The sequence below is a fragment of the Daphnia carinata genome, chromosome 2, assembly GCF_022539665.2.
Source record: "Daphnia carinata strain CSIRO-1 chromosome 2, CSIRO_AGI_Dcar_HiC_V3, whole genome shotgun sequence".
In the NCBI taxonomy this organism is placed as follows: Eukaryota; Metazoa; Arthropoda; class Branchiopoda; order Diplostraca; family Daphniidae; genus Daphnia; species Daphnia carinata.
This window is the reverse complement of record NC_081332.1, coordinates 3,953,794-3,973,548: the sequence shown is the minus strand read 5'-3', so window position 1 is coordinate 3,973,548 and position 19,755 is coordinate 3,953,794. Positions and strand designations below refer to the sequence as shown.

The following is a 19,755-nucleotide window of genomic DNA, read 5'->3' as shown; positions in this document are numbered from 1 at the left end:
GGTTGACGAAGAGAAACATGGATGATAACCTTAATGGAAAATAAAAAGAAAAAAATTTATTAACTAGGGCAATTGAAATGGAGTGGAGATTTCGTTTATATCGTTGTAGTTGAGTTGTTTGTATTAGAAGGTTTCACTGCTGAAGATGGTGTCGATTGCTGTGTCGATGTCGGTACAGCGTTTCCCTGTGCGTTGGCCTGTTGGGCGCGAGCGGCAGCCAGAGCGGCGAGTCGGGCTTGGCGGTACTTTTGTCGCCATTCAATCCAACGGGCGATCTCTGCATCGTTGGCGTCTCCTTTCACCTCTAGCTGCTGGCAATAGGCCTCGCGTAGAATCCGGAAGGCCTGAACGGTGGAGTAGGGTAGCTGAGTCACCGGATCAAAATATTTGGCTCTTTGCCTGAAAGATAGATTGTAGATAAACGATATTTTTCCTTTCATATCAGATACCATCAGTCAAACCGACCTGGTGATAGGGCAAACATTCTTTTGAGGTGGATTGACTTTTTTCCGACTGAAATTAGCCTCCACGAGACTGTCAGTTGAAAAGGTGATGAACGTTCTTTCACAGCATGATTTGCTGTCGACTAGCGCTGAAATGCCGGTCTGGTTAACTAAATTTTCTTCTTTATCCTCATCTTCTTCGACATTGATTCGTTCCGGCTCTGCATTTAATTCCTGTATGAGCGGCATGGAGGTTGAGAGATAGCGAATGGTTGGTCCAGTGGGAGCCTTTTTCACAACCCTCGTTTTTTTTTTCTCCAGTTCAAGCTGATGATATTTTTCGAGTGACTGTATGTTAAGTAACTCGGTTTCCTTTGCCTCTTCCAGAAGTTGTTGTTGAGTTAATTTTTCACCATTGTCTCTCCTATGTGATTCCAAGAATACATTAGTTATGTTACACATAAATCATATTTTATATCAACCTATTATGTTTCCTTTTTCCTCTTGTTTCTCTTTCTCTGAGTCTCTGAACGGTTTCAGCTGATTTGAGTGCAGTAGTTTGACGTACTGCTTTCTTTTCTCTGGCTTGAGAAGGAATTCTTGTCTTTCTGGCATATTTCGATCTAGCTTTTGGAACTTCTGAAGAATCATCCACTTTTTCTCCAGCTTGTGCAATCCTTTCTGTCATTTCATCAATATTTTTATCACCTTTTAAATGCTTACTTGTGGTAGCTTTTGGCTCCTATATAAGTCTTTGAATTAAATGATTATATAATAAGTTTTCTAAAAAATTTTACCTTATATGCTTTGGTATTGACTACACCACGTTTTCGTTTGGTACCCTCATCTTCTTGATCAGATATAGGTTCATCATTTTCATCAATACTGAAATCTGAGTCTACAATATCATCTTGGTCCTCTTCAGCCCTATTTTAGTAAAAGGTTTTATGGCCATATGATAATTAAACTTAAAAACCAATACTTGAAAATAAATTCATTGTCGTCTTCTTCGTCATTGAATCCACCATAGGTGCTTTTATAGAAATCATCGTCTTGTTCTTCTTCTTCGAGTAATTTTGACAGACGATTGCCAGCATTAACACGCCGTTCACGCTGAAGTGACATTTTGATATTTCGTAGTCAACACAGAACTTTTTTTTCATCGAAAAGGTAATATACTCGTAAGTAATTATTTTGCTTAAGAACTAGGAGTATATAATAGACAAAAAAGGTAAACCTCAAAGTTTAATTTCTAGTTTTAACAATCCAATAGCAAGCAGACGCCGCATTTCAGCGTCATCTACGATCGCGAGGATTTTGATTAGCTAAGTTTGTTTCCAGTAGATGGCTTGGTTCAAAGGCGCCTCCAGCATGGAATGTTTATTTGAGATTGAGCGTTGCGTTGCGTATTTAAAATCTGTTAAGCACGTTTAACACTTGCTATAAAAAAAACATCCCAATTTATTGCCTGTGTGACATTCCTTTTATTATTTGATTTTTTATCTGCAGGTGGCGACTAGGGTAAATGTTTTATGTTGAGCTTTCTATTGATAAAGTTCAATACATTTTGTATACGCGAACGCTGTAGGCCAATGCCGACGTTGCGACAGCATTTTGAACAAGAAGATGGCACAAAGGTTTCCAGTCTCTAATTCAGAGATTACTGACAACATAAAAAAAGGCAAAGATAAGATCATCCAGGTTTATGACATGCTTCCTAATTTCTGTCTGAACGAAGGTATAATAAATTCATCTTTGCATACAAGCATTAGCCCTTTTGAACCTATTGCTTTTGAATTTAGAGATTCCTGGCTTATTGGATGGACTTCGAAATGCAATGAAAGATTATATTATGCTTGATATGAGGCATCAAGATCTCAAAACAAGCAAACAGAAAGTAATTCAGTTATGCACAGAGAAGGCTGAAAGAGAAATCTGTGATGGCAGGAAGTGTTCAACATCACATGAAGAAATAAATCAAGTAAGAAATGTCTTGCTGAAAGCATATCATGTTTAAACTTATCACATTAGTTTTTTTTTTTTTTTTTTTTTTTAATACTTTTCTATGTAGTTGTTAAAAAATACCATGTCAAAAGAACTAGAAAAACATCCGGAAGGTTTCTTGGAAAGAGATCCTTTATATGTCACCATGAAGGACTTCAATGAGACTGAAACCAGTAATATAGAAGACCAAGAAATGGATAATGAGGATGGATTAGCGGTTACAGGAGAAACCATTCAGACAATAGATCCCTATTCTAAAAAGGAATTTTCTGAACCTGTGAAGAATTCAAGATGTAAACATTCCTATGAAAAGGAGATCATTCAAAGTTTGATGGCTGCAAACAAAAATACAAAATGTTATTGGATGGGGTGCAATAACCGTGTGCCGATTAGAGCCGATGATCTTGTTCCGGACGACGAACTCAAACGTCATATTACCCGTATGAAAGCTAGAGCTGCTATATAATCTTACATTGTCGTTGGGATTCCTTTGAATCGACCCCAGATCAAATGAAATATCCTGTTTTGTATATGTACATCACATTTTTTTTTTTCGAAATAAGATACTTGAATAGGTCATCCTGAGTCAATAAACGAATCGTGATAATTTATAGAAATACAAATTAATCACTGGTTTCGCCACGGCCTTTTCAGTGTCTTCTATCTTTTTTCCTAAATTACTATGTCAGGGAACTTTCATTGTACAACAACAAACTATTACACTAAATGAAAAATACATGTTATGAAAATTTAGGCCTTGTATGTTTCTAAAATAGCTGATCCCTTTTAAGGATGCAAGAAAGTATTACTAATTAATGTCGCGCCAGATTCGAAGCATATAAATAGGTTTATCTTTCTGTTGTTTTCGCTCACAATGTTCCAGATATAATTTTTCTTTTCCGAAAAAAAAATTTACAAATTACGCTGCCGCATAGAAGTTGGCTTTGCACAAAGCATCACAGGTTGAGGACCACCTCAGGCTAATTGGGAAACTTTTTGACAGATGAAAACTCGCTAGGTAGCAATCGATACAGTGAGAATTCAGCAGGTGTTTCTTACATACACCGACATAATTTTTTTATACGTAGCCTAGTCTAGTACCATCTTAGTATTGAAATTATTAAGAGACTGTGGTGTTAAAATGTTTTTTCATCTTTATTCACTGTTTTTGTGTCTGGCATGGTTGCTGTTGTGTACTTTAACATCGTTGGCCGAAGGTGAATCACCAAGCGTTTTTCCTTTCTTGGCCTCTAGCCAACACAATCCAAAGTCATTTTCTGTAATGTTATAGATACACTGCTAGCTGCTATGTTTAGATAATAATTCGTTTTGATTTCTTCTGATTTCAGAACTATGGAGGGGAGATGTGACTGGACGAATGAACATTGGTGTAACAGCATCAGGATTTGACCAGATCCGACTGGATTGTGGGAGCAATAACTTCCAAGTTGTCATTGAGACACAAGCAGATTTCAAGGGAGTACTATATACCAGAGGTAAAACAATAAAAATATCTTTTGTGGAGACAAACATTCACTTTTTTCTGGCGTTTAGGTAGCTTTTATTCACGGAAGCCACCATGCTTTTTAGATGCTAACGGTGGGCGTCGTTTCCGGCTTAGGATACCATACGATGAATGTAACGTTGAGGATGTAAGACCATTAAGCATTCTGGTAGTCTTTTAGATATTTTAACTATTTTGTTTTTTTTCAGAATGGAGAGAAATTTCAAATTACATTGATTCTCCAGCACGATAAAGAGCTCATTATGCCTGGAGACGGAGCTTTCGCACTAGAATGCGATTTGACGAACAAAGATACAAAAACTTTCAAAGTGTAAGTTTTAATATAATTGTTTCAGCTATTAAAACTTTTCATAAGGATTTCTTTCCAGATCTGCCATGTCCAGTATCAGCTTAGCCGATCCGGATCCTTCTGGAAAGGATGTACCGACTCATTTAAGGTCAACTGTGAAAGCTCCAAACGTAGTCGTTTTCAAGCCGTCCGACATTAGACCAAGAAAATCACCTACACGTATAGAACTTTAAATATTAGACATTGGTGTAAAGCATGCTCATGTCTTATCAAGTGCAATTCAGAAAATTAACAGCGCTTTTCGAAATCCATCCGTTAAAGCTTTAACATACGATAAGGTTATCTGTCATGCAAGGCAGTTCCTCTGAAACATATAGATGCTGTACAGTTTTATTTGTTGCGAAATCGAGAGAATAAAACATTGATTTTCATTACATCACCGCTTATTCATGAAATAAACATTTGAAAAATGCGAGCATTATTCATATTCTTCTACCTGACGTCAAATAGGCTAAAGCGTTATGTGGTTAACTGATTTATTAAAATGGGTTTCTTTCTATGGGTAATTAACAAGTGATTAAAAATTGTCACAGAATTAAGCAATAACAATTGAGCCGGAAAGGATGACGAAGGTTTTTGCTATTTCAGGGAGCGTTTACATATTCGGCAACGCTGTTGCCGTATCAAACTCCATGGTGAGCAGGGAAAGGCTGATTTGACGAAGCTCAGCTGTCTACAACAAGTGGTCTGTAAAAGTTGAGTGGAACAAGTGTCTACTCATAGTGTCAGTCGTAAAAAGAAACGGAGAATGGCATCAAGCAAAAAATTTTACTTGAAGAACTGGTGTGCTGTGTTCGCTATTCTCGCTTTCATCGGCAATTGCTCGGCTGGTATATAAAAACCCCATTGTGATGTTTAGTAATTGTATGATATGGCACTGTTAACTTTAACGAGTTCGAGCAAAAAATTGCGTTGAACTAAATGACAGGTTACCTTTATAGAAAGTGTATCATTAATTATAGGGAATTTAGCATTGCATGGTTGGGTAACCATTTATTCATTTCATGTTTTATGTTCTATCTTTTTGACAGATGACTATTTTCCTTACGAATCAGACGAGCTTCCTAGTTTGCATATAGAGCCTGTGATAAAGCTGCTAAATAAAAGACAGGTTGTGGACATTACAGAGAGCACCAAAAAACCAGTTTTTATGAAACGTCAATCAAACTCAAGTCCAGGAAATTCAACAAATCAAAAATTAGTTAATGATGCAAGTGAAGTTGCTGATATGCAACAAGGAAACAGTAAGCTGTATTATTTATTTTATAGGTTACATATAACAAGTTCTATTTTCAGTTTCAGAAAGCATTAACACAGACACAACAACAATTCCTGCTCCAACTTCTACAGCAGCATTTACAATATCACTCCAAACAGAAGAGCTACCAAAAGTAGACTACAATGGTGATAATATCACTGTAACAAATGTTACCCAAGACTACCATAAATATTATAACAGGTATGGAAGTTGTTGTAGTGATAATTACTTGTAACCAAAACCTTTTGGATAGAATTCCATGATAGAATAACAGAAAGCTTAAAAATTTACTTATTATTATTATTACTTTTTTAACCTCTTAATAGCTCTACATATTCACAACAAGGAATGCAATTTTGGATTGATTTCGACAAAGAAAATGCGTCAATTCATGACATGCTCTCTCAGTCACACCGTCGTGCCGCTGTAGGTTTTTAAATTCTGGAGTAGATGTTTCTTGATTAGCTAAGGAGTCATTATGAAATTTTAGACAGTGGCGCTCTCGTTCGATTTCCCCTTCTACGGACATTGGGTGCGTAACATAACCATCGCCACTGGAGGTTTCCTGTATACCGGGGACTACGTACACTCGTGGTTGGCTGCTACCCAATACATTGCTCCGCTGATGGCAAATTTCGACACCAGCATGAGTAACTACTCCACTATCAAGTATATGGACAATGGCACGGCGTTTTCAGTTCAGTGGGACAAGGTAGCCCTCCAGGATCGCCCCGATGACGGGACCTTTTCATTCCAGGTAAAATAACAAACTTTGCGTTTTAAGCAGGAAACATCTAATGTATTCGGACCTTTTGGATTTCAGGCAACTTTATTAAAATCTGGTGATATTATCTTCGCGTATAAAGACATTCCCATTGCCGTCACGACAATTGGCGATGAAGCTCATCCTGTCAAAGTGGGCGTTTCTGACGCTTACATCATTGACCGAACCATCTTTTGTGAGTTTGGGTTTCCGATTTCCTGTTTGAATTTAGTCGCTCTAAATCATAAAAATTTTCGTGTTTTTTTCTGTAGTTGTTCGCCGCAAGACAATTTATGAGTATCATAAGATAGATAAGAAAACAGAAGAAGTCACCAATGGTTCAGCTATCTATTTCACCGCTCTGCCTACATGCGTTGCATTCAGTTCTTGCGATACTTGCATCTCAAATACCATTGGTTTTGAATGTGTTTGGTGTTCCACAGCTGAGCGTTGCTCAGATGGCATGGACCGTTTTCGACAAGACTGGCTTGTAAAGGGTTGTGACAAGTTATTCATAGATAACACAACAATCTGTAGCCTACCTGTTAACATCCCGTCATCTACGGTGCCTCCACCAGCGGAAACCACATTGCCTACTCCTGTGCCTACCAAGTATCTAAATTGCGAGAAGATTGGGCTCAGGATCATTATATATCTTTTTGTATCGCAGATTTCCACCTACTGCTACCACGGTTATGTCAACTCCTAAACCTTGGGATGATTCCGATCCATCAGCCAGCCTTGTGACAAATGGTAACCATTCTAGTATTTCTGAAACTCCTGGCCTTAACCGAGCTTTTAACAATACCGAACAAATCTTATTTTCCTTCACTAAAAGTTCCCGTAGTAACCACTTCGACTTCTACTTCGTTATCTCTTCCAATTTCTGAAGCCCGAGCTAACACTAATGGTATGGTGATTAATAATTCTGTGGGTTTTAAATAATTCTGTTCTATAAATCTTGTGTCATTTTGTGAATTTGTATCTTATCATAATTTTTCTTTTGTATTGTAGATGCCCTTGAAGATGCCACTGCTTCCAATGTTTCATCTGTTGTTGGCATCCTCTTCTTGGTCGCAATAGTTCTAGGTCTAGGAGGGTGGATATTTTACGCTTATAGAAACCCCCATACATCATCAGGACAATGCTTCATTCGGGTATTTAATCAAAGTCAAACAAACCCATCAAAATTTTTATGTTTCAAATCTGTGACTTGGCTTTGGCAGTATCGCCCTGCCCAGTGGAGATGGAGATCCGGAGAGGCTCACTACACCGCTGCTGCAATTCATATGTAAATGAAAACATCGAGTCCTGCCTTGTACTATACAGGTTGCCTTCAGATTATGCGCACCCATTCACTGCTAGCCCCGACTTTCACCTGGGATGTCTTATGTCAGACGAACCATTGCCATCAGCGTTGGCAATAAGAAGAACCCAAATTAATCATCATTTCCTTATTTCACCCTGCCCTCCATTGGAGTGTCGTGCATGTTGTAATTGTATGCACACTAGACCTCTTTCGTTTTTTTCTATTTTTAACACCGGCTGGTTGAACAAATCGAAATATAAAATTTGATGCCTTACACTGGGGAGGGGAACAATTTATGCATACTTATATATGTTACAAAAAATCTGTCTTATGATGGGTAAACTTGTTGGCTAAGATCCATCTCCAATCTTGGGGGGGGGGGGGGGGGGAGGGGCGAGAAGCGTGCACATTTCAATTGGTTGTTTTACTTCGTCTTCCCCTTTCTTATTCACAATACCTTCAATTTTAGGCAGCAAGTTTAATTATTTTTTTCTTTTATTTTGTTTTTCTCTCAGCAAAAATTGCCGGTATGTGATAGTTGGGTAGTGTATATAGTAACTCTCGTTATTCTAACATCAGCCTCCAATTGCTACACCTGGATATTCTTTCAATTGCGAGTTCTATCATTTTTTATAGAATTTTTTCCCCCTGTCGATGGGCCTTCACTCTACCCTTCTTTATTTAGGGCCTTTATTTTATCATGTTGCTCTCTGTTTGTTTCTTTCCGGCATTTTGATCTTTACCAATCATATGAGTGTGCCTTGTTCGAAGGGGAGCTTCACTTTATTTTTGTTTCCCCAATTCGAGACATTCTAACAAGTGGCAGTTTTTCTTTGTGTTTATTAAAATGCGAATACACAGAAAACTCTTAGCCAGTTCCATACGAGATGTCTATTCATGCTATTCAATTTTTATCCATTTACTTGGTAAAAGCACGAAAACTAATGATGTAATTCGTAAATGTTGACTGTTTGATGGATTGCCGCACTGGACAAAAAGATTGGTCATCTTTTTTTAAACTTAAGCAACGTAAACTAATTAAACTTCTATAAACAGCGAAATATTTTAAGCGTGAATTTAAACCGTAACCAAAATAACAGAATTATTGCCATTTAACAGTAGATTATATTTATTAAAGGATTGCAACAGCGCTCTTGGGTCGTGCTGAAAAAGAATGCAGAATACCCATACCCCTTGCATGTGATGCTCGCCCCCTCTTTATGACAAAGTCAGAATGCCGCCAGCAACAGAAATAGTAGACAGCATGAGAACAGTTATGTCGGTTGCACTGAAAATATGAAATTCGAAGTATTCTAAAACATAAAACTGTATTCTAGATTCCGAACAATTAAGATAATTTCATGGATTATCTGGACATTACTTCAAGATATTCAATCTTTTAAAGTGACGAAGATCAGTCGACACGTGGTTTGACTTGTTTTGAACTAACCGTTAGTTGGTGGCAGTATTCATTGTTGCTTTCAACTTGTTTATTGGCGTCTCATCGAGTGACCTATGAAAGTAAAAGGTAAACATTTGTTAAGTTTTCTTTTTCAGGCTGTGCTTTCAACCGATGCTTGTTTATTTTCAACGTAAATTTCGAACGTGTAAAGCATTAGCGATTACGACACTCCTTTGTTTCAGAGTTCATGAACTTGGCATGGAAACTAAATTTTTTTCTCCTTGAATTCATGAAATGAATTCATTTACTCCTTGGAAACATGATTGTTTGAATTTTAACAACTACGTTGTCAAGAAAAACAAATTTTGGTGGCTTATAGGTAATCTCTTGCACGTAGGTCTCCATAGTTGTTTCCAGTAAACTAAAAACCAGTTTGTTAAGTTTAATGAAATGTGTGAAGATTTGATGAAGGCAACAGTGCCTTAATAAAAGACGATATAATGCTTGAAGCATGAATACATATAAGGCATGAGTAAAACTGAAAGGCCTGATGGTAACTGAAGTGTTTGCTGATTTTTCTATATATGTGGTCCACAGTCGCTATATGATTCATCATGAGTTCTTCAGTGTTCGCAGTGACTGACAGCAACCTGGATAAGGAATCCAGTTCATGCACCATGTTTCCAGATGATGTAATGAGTCTAGCTGGTGCTGATGCTAGTGTCTTACTTGATGGGACTAGCTTACCCTCATTGCCTGGATTGGATGAGTTTTGTCGGAACTCTACCGGCCAAGTTAACGAGATCTACAATTTGCTAAATCATAATGGAGAAGTCGTATTTGATATGAATCAGTTATCGAATACTCCTCTTGAACCGAATTCGGAACATCAGCCCGTCAGCGAGAACCAAAGTTTTCGATCTTCAGATTGGGGTATGGTACAATAATTTATTTATTTATTTTATTTTTTTTGCAGCCGTTCGACATCTAATAGGACATGTTGTTGTAGATGCACCTATAAATGGAACTCTCCTCGATTGCAGTAATCAGATGAGACAATGTGAAGATGGCACAAAAAACCCCGGTATATTTCATGTATAAGATTTTCTTGTTTACTTTCAGAGTTCCAAAAAGGACGAAATTTTTTTATCTAGCAGTAACACTGTTGGATATTGGTAACAGAGCCGGCGTATCGTTGATTGGTCAAGACCAACTGATGGCCACGCCCACCACTAGTTACAATGAAAGGTGTTCAACCAACGAGCAAAATTCGATTCGAACTGAGACCATTTTAACAAGGACGTCGGAGGTCATGCCATTGCAAGAACCTAACGAAGATGAGATCGGTACGTTCTTTTGTATTATTATCTGGTTTACCTTGTTTAATTGATTAATTCTTCAAGACGAGGCGTTCCAAAATGTTTTTAGTGGCTTTGGGCAAGCAGGCGAGAAGGAAATCCGTGGCATGTTAGACATAGACACACTTAAAAGTAAAACGGGCAGTTATATTTATTTGTGCTACAACCACCAAATTTCCCATCTTGTTCTTTTAACCTTTAAGGCTGTCTGGACTACGCGCGCAGTTCCCCATTGCTAATATGCAATTACTGCCTTGAGCTCTTCCACCATATACCCCCATTTCAACTGCATATTCAAACCTGCTGCGCACCACCACGGGTCGAACTCAAACAGAAAATGGACCAAGCTGCTATGGATCAGCTAGCCCGCTCATTATGGAAGGAAGTTTTTTTGAAACAGTTGAAAAATCAACCAATCAGTCAAAACCTAAGTATGTTATTATAATGTTTAAAAAAAACCTCCAATACCCTGACAGTTTCTTTGATTTTTAGTGCAACATGAGGAACATTTGCACAACGAGCTGGATGAACTCTGGTTTGCAGGTTCTTTTGATACTATGCTGAAATGTCGCGAAATCTTTATTCGAGCTGCCGTAGCCATCGTTTCTCGCAAATGGGTTGCAAACGCTGTCGGCAATGAACTTCATCGTGTCAGAACACAGAAGTCTAAGGTATGTTTGCTACTTCGTAACCTTTATTGATGAATAACTGACTTTTTCTGTAACACCCAGCAGGCAAAAAAGCGTTCTATAGTTGAATCAGACACTGATCAATCAACATCGGAACCAAAAGCGGCTAAATCAGACCAACCTTGTAGCTCGCAAAGAAAAAGGACTCGTTTAAGATCATGTAATGCAAACTCGCGAAAAGACACCGAAACAGATATTGCCATTCGAGGACTCGTCGGGGAACTTGACGAAACGAGTAACACCCCCCGCTATCATTTTACGCCCGAAACACCGGTGTCAGAACACGGTATAGATGTGACGCCAGTATCTCATCATGGCAGGGACATGATTGCAGTCCCTGGCATGACACGAAGCAGAGACGACTCAATTACGAACCCCATACCAGACAGTGGAGTCGATTTTACACCTGAAATGGATTATGAACTGGACCGCTTTGTCAGAGAAGTGCCTGATGTCGACTTACTCGCAGAAGCAGCTAAAGGTTTTGAAAACCTAGATAACACCTCTGGTAAATTGCATTGCACGTTGTCAAATATATTTGCAATTAATCCTGTTTGATTTAACAGATGTGTGGGAAAATAATGCAACTACGGATGAGGCCTTGAGTGACAATGAATTCGTTGTGGGAAAAATTTTAGATCGACGATTGCTTTACAAAGTTGAAGACTCTAACCCACAGGAGGAAGACTATGAATACCTCGTTTCATGGGAAGGTTATGGCGAAGAAGACAATACGTGGGAACCTTACGAACACCTAAAGCACTGCACACAAAAGCTGGCAGAATATCGTGAACGGCTTAAACAAAAAGCATTAAGATCTCGACGAGGGAAACGGATTTGATTATCCCAGCTTAGTTAAACAAGTTTCTATTTTCATTCTGCGTGGTGGTTAATGATACATCAAGAATTGTTGCCTTTAATTTTTTATGATTATTATTATTTTTTCTTATTATTTTTTTTTACTTTTCAGAATTTTGAAGCGCTCTCTTATTCTTATGTTCTTAGCCTCGCCAGAATAGGCAATCCAGATTTTTTTCTTGTATGTTGATGAATATTACGTGACAAACTATTTTTCCTTTTTCTCCTGTGCGTGGATAAGTATAACCAAGTTTTAATCCGAATCTGATGCCTTTTTATTTATTCTTAATGTTTAAGATGTCTGTTAACAATTTGCCTTATTTTTCTGTTCTGGGTGTTTAATATTCTTTAACAGTTGGACTATATTTTCAGGCTACTCGATTATATTTTAACCGCGGATTAGTCAAACATATTTTGCTTGTCATTTGCGCATTACGTACGAGTTTCGCTCTTGGCAAGTAGGCAGAACCCGTGATATCTGTTGTTGTTTATAGAATGCGTTTGAACGTCGAGATTATGTTACGCCTTGAATGGCACTTGAGTCCCGTTTGGCAATGGTGTAAATCTACGATAGGTGCAGCAATGGTATCGCAGGGTAGGAGTCAAGTCGGCGTTCAGACTACAGTATACGGTGTTTTTTTTTTTTTTTATCGTGGCACCGTATTGGTAGCGGCATTTACGTCTTTAAATTTAAGCTAATACTGGTGACTCAGCAATGGGAATAGTGAGAGGAGTTAGGACAAACGTGGTGAAGTACTATTCTTGTGAAAATGCGTGAAGGTTGTGTACAAGCTTATTGAGCACCCCGGAAATGACGAGCACTCTGGTACCAAGATTACTATTATTTAATCTAAGCATTTAACGAATAATATCAGAAATTTAGAGTTTTCTAGTAATCAGCAGTTTGGTGGCAACCTTTGCTGGTTAACGTTGTTGTCTTAGCGCTACGCGTTCTATACGGGCCACACCACACATGGCGTTCGTTGCGGACGTTTGAGGAACTCTCATGTCCTGCAAGTAGAATTTGACGAATATTTAAAAAGTGGGACTACGTAAAGACCGAGTTCATTTGCGTGATCCTTGTTAAATTTTGATTTAAATCATGTATAGTAATCTAGATTTAATGATATTATTTTTTACAAGGAAAACTCTGGCTTATTTTTTTGTCGGGCTTAAATTCCTATCTTACCTATTTTTATATTTTAGATTACTCTTAAACCATAAGCTCTACGTAAAAACAAATAACATTTTCGTGTTCCTTGTTAAATTTTGAATCAGAATTATGTATAGTTAATTAGATTTAATGATATTATTTTTTAATAGGAAAAAATTTTAAGCCCGACAAAATAAGCCTGACAAAAGCCCGACTTTTAGTTTTCTACGGTTAATTCAAAAACTATAAGTTCAATATAAAAATATACCACATTTTCGTGATCAGCGATGAATTCTGAATCGGAATAACATATTTTAAATTAAATCTAGAGTTTGACGAAATTTGAAAAAGTAGGAAGGCTGGCCTTCTTACTTTTTTATTTTTGGCCAAATTTCAAATTTGGCTTAAAATACATGATTTCAATGCAAAATAGAATGCTAAGCACGAATATAAAGTTTATTTTTTAATTGGCCTTATAGTTTTTGAATTAAACAAAAAAAAAACAAGGCCGGGCTTATTTTGTCGGGCTTAAATTTTTTTTCCTTAAAAAATAATATCATTAGATCAAGTAACTATGTATGATTATGGTTCAAAATTTAACAAGGCAGACGAAAATGAAATTAGTTTTTACGTAGACTTTATGGTTTTGGAATAATCAAAGAAATTTGATGTGTCATGCTAGCGCTGTAGCGTACTGGCGCGCTAGTAATGATTTCGATTCGCACACACACAAATTTTATATTTAGATTACTCAAAACTATAAACTCTACGTAAAAACAACTGTCATTTTCGTGTTCCTTGTTAAATTTTGATTTAAATCATTTATAGTAATCTAGATTTAATGATTTAATTTTTAAAAAGAAAAGTCAAATATACTTCATCACCATCTACCGGTCGGTAGATGGTGACAGCAACCGAAACAACTGCCAGCAAAAAGCAAACAAATTGCAAAGGTGAGACATGCTGGAAAAGCTTGATACGAATGTGTAAGCGTACTTTTGGAATTCCGAGGTGCTAGCCGGTTGTTTGGTAAAACTTCAGTTAAATTTGGTTTCAATTCAATATGTTTTACTTATCATTTGTGTGATTACGCAAAGTATTGCGCCATCCAGGCAATGTGGATATTCTGCCATGTACATGATAAACCTAGGATTCTTCGTCAACATGCAAGATGTTACCCCCCTCGTGATGCTTTTCCGCTGAGTTTGTTTAGTTTTCTAATTTTAATCGTTGTTTAGTTTTCAAATTTTAATCTTCAATGTCGTATTAGCAAACTACTGTTGACAGAAAAGCTGATACATTGGGACAACGGTTACGGCAAGTGTGATGAATAAATCACCATAGATCAGTTGCCTTGCCTTCCCAATTGCAACAAAGATGAATCATGGAGTCAAAAACATTAAAAAGTGGTACTATTTTAATTGTTTTAATTGATATATTGCTAAAAGCTGATACATGTGTAGGACATGCTGGAATTCATGTCATCACGAAGATGACTAAAAAAGAAAAGAGCTGTATCCATGAAGCAGCTCATTAGTCATGTCCCAAACGAATGCCTGTGTCAGGCAGTAATCTTTCAATGGCTAACAGTATTTAATGGTTTTGAAAATTGTGGTTTGCACTCCCTAAGGCAACATTCCTAAATCCCACCTGTCAAAAGATTTGAATGCAATAATTTTTATTTAGAACTGATGCCTACCAAATTCATTTTTCATAAAGTAAGATGATATGAGGTTATATTGGAAATTGTTGTCAAGACTGCCGAGACCAGGTACATTGTTTACCTTAACGTTTAGTGATCAAAACAACCAACTTTGTAACCTTTCTGTTTTTTATGGTGCATGGAACGTCCAATCGGAAAGCCCATGGAAGATCTCTGTGGCCAACACGAAGAATTCTTCCAAACTTTCGTATTCAAGTTTTGGCCATGGTGATCATTTGCAACTGCATAGCCTTTTAGCAGCTCCTGCCAGGAATCTACAGGAATATGGCAGACGATGAATTATGTACCAAGTAAGCTATATGAATAAGAATGTTTTATGCTTATCTATGTTTTATTTTCTTAATTTAGATTAATAGCAATAGTGAACCTGCGAAGGTTTCTGGTTGGGATGTGATGACGAAAAGCTGTAATAATTTGAAGTACGGAATTGAATTTTCCTCCATCAGTCGCCTGTGTATTCCCGCGTATTATGGTATTAATTATTTAAAATTTGAAGTGCATATCTGGGCTCCCTTCCTTTCCGTAGCCCCGTTTCCCCTTGACTCGTAATAAGCCCGTAGGGGGTCATGCCCCTACTGTACGGTATATATAAAAACAACATATACCGAGGTTTGGAGGGCTCTGGCCGGAAAGGGGACGTGGGGTGCCGCTTAGTCCGATGATGTGTTCACGGAGGGCGACGTGGCTACCCACAGATCCGAACTAAAGGTTAATCGCTCCAGTAAAAATGTTCCAAATCTTCGGCTCTTCTTCCGGCTTCTCTTAGCCAATCACCGGGTAATCTCCCCGGTGGGTCAACAAGGCAGTGTCTCCCCCTGCCTGGGTTGACGGCAACTTTTGAAAGGGCGATTGTGCCTTTTTAAAGTTGCAAAAATAATTCAAGTATGTGAAGGTAGTATTGTGTATGATAGATGTGAATAGCTTTCCCAAATTGTAGCTAAAAAATTTCTTAAGTTCGCTACATATGCAGTTTTCCGTTACAATCAAAGATGAATTTGGCTTTTTCGATCGATTTGAAAATGTCTTATCTTATCACGGACACCAACGTAAATCACAGAAACGTTCAATTGATTCGCTCTATTTGTCTTCCGCTTTTCTGAACGTTGTAACTTTCATTGAAACCCGTAATATTTTGCATTGTCTCCCACATCTTAACATTCACTTTTTTGGCTAATTTAGCGCCTTTTAATTTTCCTTTGCCCACAATCGTTTGATTGTGTTAACCCATTTAAGAGATTTCTGTGTCGACCGTTGTTTTCAAATTTTCTTCGTGAAATGGTCATTGACACTAACAGCAAACAGGCATACACATTAGCGTACTTATTATGTGCGCGGATGCTGTTGTGAATGCTTTTGAATCATATTATACGGCTGCCAATTGATTATCTGGTGTTATGTGTTTTTTTACTTAATTTTCCCATTTTGTATTATTCATTTTCAAATCGGAAGAGAACGATGTGGTGAGTTTGTGCGGTTCTTTATATGCAAAAACAGCAGGTAAGAAATGGTAATTCTAATTTTAGAGAAAAAATGTAGAATCGCTATCCTCGTCTAAAAAGCCGCAGCCTACAAGTACTAGTCACACTTGTTGGGGGTGGAAGGACGTGAATTTTCGCTTTAGAAACAGAATGGACGTGTTCACAGCAGTATTTTTTTTCACGCATTAAAAAAATAAGTGAATTCTTAAGAAAATTCGCGTCTTGATTCTAAATTAAAAAACAAGATGACGCTGCTGTGCAATTAATTTGTTCAGTTAGAACGCATGATAAGTGAAATCCGGCCGAATGTTTGTTAACTGTGTTAATATACAACAGAAGATTCGAAAAACGTTATGCTACCGACGGTGAAGTGTTTTGATTGTGTTTTGGAAGTCAACCAGATGAAATAGATTTCTTATTTTTAACGAGATCAGCTATGCCAGCTGTCAAACACAAAGCCTGGCAGCATATTCTGGCTTTTGCGTTCAATCATGTGATAAGATTACTCATTTAAAGGTATAAGGCTTACATTTTGATACTAGAATCCAATTAGTATGATTCTACTTTCAAGGAATAGCTCATGAAACTTTATTTACAAAGTACAGAGGTTGTGACAGTGGCAAAAGTGTTATCATTTGAATATCTTCGTCTGATTTTGCAGCACTTTATCCATTCAGCAACTATCAGTTCGGATCTGGCAAAGGTGGTTTATACCTCTGTGTCGTGTGGCCAACAAAAATTACCACCGTTTCAGCATCCAGCGTCTTCCTGCCATTCCTACCTAACAAACCAACACACATAGACATGGACCCCAAAACCATTTTCTTGTGGTATTTTAAGTTTCTTTCTTAGTCTAATATGACTTTTCTTTACATTTAATATCCTTTTGTAGGACTGCCAAGTCTTTACTTTCTTCATCGTAATTCCTGGCCCCACTATCTTTTTAGTCTTCGAGTAACAGCTGTAAGTCAAATAGCCATATCTGTTATAGTTTCACCAACAATGTTTTATTTCCAAAAATTAACAGTTGGTTTTACTTCTATCGTTTAGAGCTAGGGCATTTTCCTTTTCTTTCCCATGTAAAAAGATCTTCAAGATTCTGATCTCTGAGTATTAACTCTCTCAAGCCATCTAAAAGTAAGTTTCCATTTGCCCGTTCAAGTGTAATATTGTAATATCGTTGTTTGTTATTTAGGTAACGCCATGACAGCAAAATGAAAAAAAGTGATGGAATGCCGAATAGTAAATAAGCAGCGGCCTGTAGGAGATCATCGTGGAACATCGTGCAAAATGTTGTTATATGGCCCGTCTTCGCCTCGTGTTCGCGCCGTCTTCGCCTTGCCCGTCGCCCCGCCTTCGCCTCGCCTGTCGACCCGTCTTCGCCTCGCCTGTCGACCCGTCTTCGCCTCGCCCGTCATCCCGCCATCGCCTCGCCCATCGCCCCGTCTTCGCCTCGTCCGTCGTCCCGTCTTCGCTTCGCCCGTCGCCCCGTCTTCGCCTTGCCCGTCGCTCCGTCATCGCCTCGTGGTCGCGCCGTCTTCGCCTCTCCTACCACCCCTTCGTCACCTCGTGTTCACCTCGTCGTGGTATTGTTTTGTTTTGTTTCGTATTATGTAATGCTAATCTAATTAACTCGTTGGCTGCCACCCACCCACCTTGATCCCCTTTTTTTTTGTAGCTTGACAGGGACGGGCCGCGCTGTTCTGCTCCATGGTCTATCTGCCATGGGGTGGAGCAGCGCCACTGCCCAAGATTGGCCGAACGGCCCTTTAGGCAATGCACCATAGGGAATTCCCTTGAACGAGACGGCGATGTAGACCTGGGGTGTGCATTCCCGGAAAGGTCTCATCGTCGTTTCAGCCCGGCCTACCCGGCCCCCTTGGTCGCTATCCCTTCGATAGCGACAGTAGCAACTGTAGAATATGGTGGCGTGGCAGCCAACGAGTTAGTTGTATGTATTTGTGTATGTATTGTATTTTGTATATTGTATTAAAATGTATGTAAAGTGGTGGATATGTGGGTGGAAGGAGGGACAATAAAAACTATTTTACACTATTTAGTTTTGTATTTATTGTTTAACCACACATTAACTGACATGGGGATCGAACCCTAGTATTCCAGCATGACACCCACATGCTTTACCATTATTCCAACCATGAACTCATAAGGAACTAACGAATATTTCTTGTTACCTACGGACTTACATTTACACTTAGAATAAAATTGAAATGCAATTCTGCAATATTCTTTTCCACATTCAATCTGTTGTAATTATTTACATCTTTTGAGGTTTGAACCCAGGGTAACAGGCATCGCACCTAAACACCCTACCACAGATCTATGGACCTTATGAAAAATGTAGAAAGATAAGCATATAGTTGTGCAAGACTGCACAAACAGCCTAGACGATAACACAGTATATGGGATAATAAGAAGATTTAGATATATCTCGTGGCTCAATGTTAGAGCATCGGCGTTGCACGCTGAAAGTCTGGGGATCAGTTCCCATGCGAGTAAAATAAAACAAATACAAAAATACTTCAGAAAATTAGAAAACACTATGTTCCTTGAATCTAAGTTGAAGAATTCAAAGAGTGTAATAATTAATAATTGAATACTTACAGATAAACGATAAACCAATGGAAACAATACTTACCATCAAAGGTGGCCAAAACAATAAAGGTGAATTGAGCAAGCTGAATAAAAAAAAAGTTGAGAAATGTAATGAATGTAGTGATGTATGACACAGACAATGAAGGCAACAAATTTTGCACAAAAATTTTATAAAAAAAAATTTATTGACAATTCTCTGCACATCACAATTATTTTTGCAACTTTAAAAAGGCACAATAGCCCTTTCAAAAGTTGCCGTCAACCCAGGCAGGGGGAGACACTGCCTTGTTGACCCACCGGGGAGATTACCCGGTGATTGGCTAAGAGAAGCCGGAAGAAGAGCTGAAGATTTGGAACATTTTTACAGGAGCGATTAACCTTTAGTTCGGATTTGTGGGTAGCCACATCGCCCTCCGTGAACACATCATCGGACTAAGCGGCACCCCACGTCCCCTTTCCGGCCAGAGCCCTCCAAACCTCGGTATATGATGTTTTTATATATACCGTACAGTAGGGGCATGACCCCCTACGGGCTTATTACGAGTCAAGGGGAAACGGGGCTTCAGAAAAGAAGGGAGCCCAGATATGCACTTCAATTTTTTTAATATCAAATACCGTCTGGGGAATCCAAATTAAGTATAGAAATGTCATGTCATCCATCCAATCAATACAATTTATTCAGTGTCTTGCCCCAACCAAGAATTTTTTCAGATCCAATGTTACTATTAACCTATATTGAGAAAAGAAAAACAACACCATTAAACATATCAACTGTTGATCATGTAACTTACATGACTCATAGATTCAACTTCTGGTGGAAGCTTGGGGAA

General features: G+C 38.2%; 5 protein-coding genes and 1 long non-coding RNA gene across 12 annotated transcripts; 5 read left to right on the top strand and 1 right to left on the bottom strand.

Moving 5' to 3' along the window:
• Positions 1 to 41: 41 nt before the first annotated feature.
• LOC130686751 (vacuolar protein sorting-associated protein 72 homolog) lies at positions 42 to 1,700 on the bottom strand. The gene is made up of 5 exons (XM_057509909.2): positions 1,426 to 1,700; positions 1,241 to 1,370; positions 926 to 1,185; positions 466 to 867; positions 42 to 399 (listed from the first exon to the last, which is right to left on the bottom strand). The coding sequence occupies exons 1-5, from the start codon at positions 1,566 to 1,568 to the stop codon at positions 96 to 98; spliced, it is 1,239 nt and encodes a 412-aa protein (XP_057365892.1). The 5' UTR covers positions 1,569 to 1,700; the 3' UTR covers positions 42 to 95.
• Positions 1,701 to 1,828: 128 nt separating this feature from the next.
• On the top strand, positions 1,829 to 3,200 carry LOC130686757 (E3 SUMO-protein ligase NSE2-like). 2 transcript variants are annotated; one of them, XM_057509917.2, is made up of 4 exons: positions 1,829 to 1,964; positions 2,032 to 2,181; positions 2,246 to 2,424; positions 2,515 to 3,200. In XM_057509917.2, exons 2-4 carry the CDS (start codon positions 2,070 to 2,072, stop codon positions 2,911 to 2,913), a joined length of 690 nt encoding a protein of 229 aa, XP_057365900.1. In that variant the 5' UTR covers positions 1,829 to 1,964; positions 2,032 to 2,069; the 3' UTR covers positions 2,914 to 3,200. The 2 variants fall into 2 exon arrangements, with proteins under 2 accessions (XP_057365900.1, XP_059353587.1); XM_059497604.1 differs by having other exon boundaries at positions 1,844 to 1,952.
• Positions 3,201 to 3,482: 282 nt separating this feature from the next.
• LOC130686760 (uncharacterized) lies at positions 3,483 to 4,695 on the top strand. 2 transcript variants are annotated; one of them, XM_057509920.2, is made up of 5 exons: positions 3,483 to 3,664; positions 3,797 to 3,943; positions 4,002 to 4,099; positions 4,161 to 4,282; positions 4,341 to 4,695. In XM_057509920.2, exons 1-5 carry the CDS (start codon positions 3,589 to 3,591, stop codon positions 4,492 to 4,494), a joined length of 597 nt encoding a protein of 198 aa, XP_057365903.1. In that variant the 5' UTR covers positions 3,483 to 3,588; the 3' UTR covers positions 4,495 to 4,695. The 2 variants fall into 2 exon arrangements, with proteins under 2 accessions (XP_057365903.1, XP_057365904.1); XM_057509921.2 differs by having other exon boundaries at positions 3,613 to 3,726.
• A 253-nt stretch (positions 4,696 to 4,948) lies between these two features.
• Positions 4,949 to 8,522, top strand: LOC130686738 (plexin domain-containing protein 2-like). 3 transcript variants are annotated; one of them, XM_059494167.1, is made up of 11 exons: positions 4,949 to 5,151; positions 5,353 to 5,572; positions 5,628 to 5,780; positions 5,906 to 6,005; positions 6,070 to 6,336; positions 6,403 to 6,538; positions 6,615 to 6,954; positions 7,013 to 7,095; positions 7,181 to 7,252; positions 7,357 to 7,499; positions 7,569 to 8,522. In XM_059494167.1, the coding sequence occupies exons 1-11, from the start codon at positions 5,070 to 5,072 to the stop codon at positions 7,635 to 7,637; spliced, it is 1,665 nt and encodes a 554-aa protein (XP_059350150.1). In that variant the 5' UTR covers positions 4,949 to 5,069; the 3' UTR covers positions 7,638 to 8,522. The 3 variants fall into 3 exon arrangements, with proteins under 3 accessions (XP_059350150.1, XP_057365876.1, XP_057365875.1); XM_057509892.2 differs by having other exon boundaries at positions 4,950 to 5,151; positions 5,353 to 5,565; positions 5,618 to 5,780; XM_057509893.2 differs by lacking the exon at positions 7,181 to 7,252 and having other exon boundaries at positions 5,353 to 5,565; positions 5,618 to 5,780.
• A 382-nt stretch (positions 8,523 to 8,904) lies between these two features.
• LOC130686732 (uncharacterized) lies at positions 8,905 to 12,221 on the top strand. 3 transcript variants are annotated; one of them, XM_057509884.2, is made up of 9 exons: positions 8,905 to 9,179; positions 9,681 to 9,986; positions 10,063 to 10,137; positions 10,208 to 10,399; positions 10,457 to 10,543; positions 10,615 to 10,842; positions 10,904 to 11,082; positions 11,143 to 11,608; positions 11,667 to 12,221. In XM_057509884.2, exons 1-9 carry the CDS (start codon positions 9,167 to 9,169, stop codon positions 11,939 to 11,941), a joined length of 1,821 nt encoding a protein of 606 aa, XP_057365867.1. In that variant the 5' UTR covers positions 8,905 to 9,166; the 3' UTR covers positions 11,942 to 12,221. The 3 variants fall into 3 exon arrangements, with proteins under 3 accessions (XP_057365867.1, XP_057365864.2, XP_057365866.2); XM_057509881.2 differs by lacking the exon at positions 8,905 to 9,179 and having other exon boundaries at positions 9,655 to 9,986; positions 10,211 to 10,399; XM_057509883.2 differs by lacking the exon at positions 8,905 to 9,179 and having other exon boundaries at positions 9,655 to 9,986; positions 11,146 to 11,608.
• A 4,462-nt stretch (positions 12,222 to 16,683) lies between these two features.
• On the top strand, positions 16,684 to 17,661 carry LOC130686776 (uncharacterized). Its single transcript, XR_008999971.2, has 5 exons — positions 16,684 to 16,828; positions 16,974 to 17,142; positions 17,205 to 17,275; positions 17,363 to 17,449; positions 17,508 to 17,661. It is a non-coding gene; the product is annotated as an uncharacterized LOC130686776 (long non-coding RNA).
• Positions 17,662 to 19,755: the final 2,094 nt, after the last annotated feature.